The sequence below is a fragment of the Alosa pseudoharengus genome, unplaced genomic scaffold (assembly GCF_046254945.1).
Source record: "Alosa pseudoharengus isolate Yale_2024_CS ecotype anadromous, Long Island Sound unplaced genomic scaffold, YU_APseudo_1.1 YU_APseudo_1.1_scf_4, whole genome shotgun sequence".
In the NCBI taxonomy this organism is placed as follows: domain Eukaryota; kingdom Metazoa; phylum Chordata; class Actinopteri; order Clupeiformes; family Clupeidae; genus Alosa; species Alosa pseudoharengus.
Window position 1 is genome coordinate 17,583,237 of NW_027468774.1, and position 1,323 is coordinate 17,584,559.

Genomic DNA, 1,323 nt, shown 5'->3' on the forward strand with positions numbered 1-1,323 from the left:
GAGAGCCATTGTGGTCAGTTCAGAGGGAGACGGGGGGGATCTGTGTTTTTTTGTGAGGCCGTGAGATGGCTGTAGTGTCAGTAATCCACCCCCCTTTCTCACTCTGGTTTGATGGTCTCTTCCCTCCAGTGTGTCTTTCCCTGAATTGATCACTTCAGCCTTTGAGGCGTCTCTTTCAGTGGCTCCCCACCCCACACGCCTCCCTTTCCCTCTCCTCAACTCCTGCTTGGTGTCCATGCTCCTCTCCTCTTTTGTCCTCTCTCCTCTCCACTCCTCTCCTCCAGGTCTCTGGGGGTAGACGGATCCCCCAACCCCCCGAGCCCCCCCCCAGCCCTTCCCTTTAGCCCGAGGGCAAGTAGGGCATCTCGTTGTGGTAGTTGTAGTCCGGGCAGACCTTCTGGACCAGGCGATAGTCGGTGCTGTAGAAGGAGATGTAGATGCAGATGACCTTGAAGGGCTTGGAGCACATCCAGGAGACGTGGCTCTGCGTCTGCTCCTGGAAGCAGGTCTTGGACGGGTCGTAGTTGCAGAGTGACGTGCGCTTGCTGCGGTCCACCTTCTCGTAGTCGATGCGGCAGTTGAAGATCTTGGAGTCCTTGGGGTAGACCACACTCTGGCGCTCCAGGTCAAACTCCACTGCCTTGACCGGCGGCACCAGGCTCACGGAGATGTTGCCCTGGCCCGTGGAGTTGTGGCGGAAGTAGACGCTGAACGTGCCGTTGCCGTGGTCGACGATCTTGCCAGTGATGAGCAGGTTGAGGCGCAGCGTCTTGATGTTGGAGTAGAAGTCGCCCCAGCCGAACATCTTCTTGAACTTGCCCGTCTTGACGATGGGCCGGCGCTTGACCCGTGCGCCACCCAGGGGGTCATCAGCAGCCTTGAGCAGGTCACTGCCTAGCATCTCCCAGAACTCCTGCTTGGAGAAGGGCACTGGCGAGCGGTAGGGCAGCTCCACAGCCGAGGTGTTGGCAGCCCGGCTCTTGCTGTGCAGGACCCAGCGGCTCAGCGGCGAAAGTGAGGAGCTCTGGCCACTGTCGCCGCCACTCAGCACGCCCACTGTCTTGGACGGGTCCTCGGGCGAGCCCTTGGAGGCAGCGGGGGAGTCTTCCTGCCCAAGGGCCAGCTACAGAGAGAGAAAGAGAGAGACACACAGAGATGTGAATAGACAGTAAAACCCTATCGTAAACGTACTAATTACCAACCATTTAGTTCGGAAATTCTAAAACAACAATGTTTTTTTAATACTTCAAAATAACATTTGATAAATTAACCTTACATTTTTCGGTATGCATAGGTGTGTAGATTTGAACAAAATCTAGTTTT

The 1,323-nt window shown here is 56.0% G+C and overlaps 1 protein-coding gene across 1 annotated transcript in view; it reads right to left on the minus strand.

Moving 5' to 3' along the window:
- Positions 1-340: 340 nt before the first annotated feature.
- LOC143102818 (neurexophilin-1) overlaps positions 341-1,323 on the minus strand; it is a 29,178-nt gene continuing 28,195 nt past the window's right edge. Inside the window, exon 3 of the mRNA XM_076266631.1 lies at positions 341-1,123. Within this exon, the coding sequence (XP_076122746.1) occupies positions 341-1,123 (783 nt within the window). The remainder of the gene's footprint in view (positions 1,124-1,323) is intronic.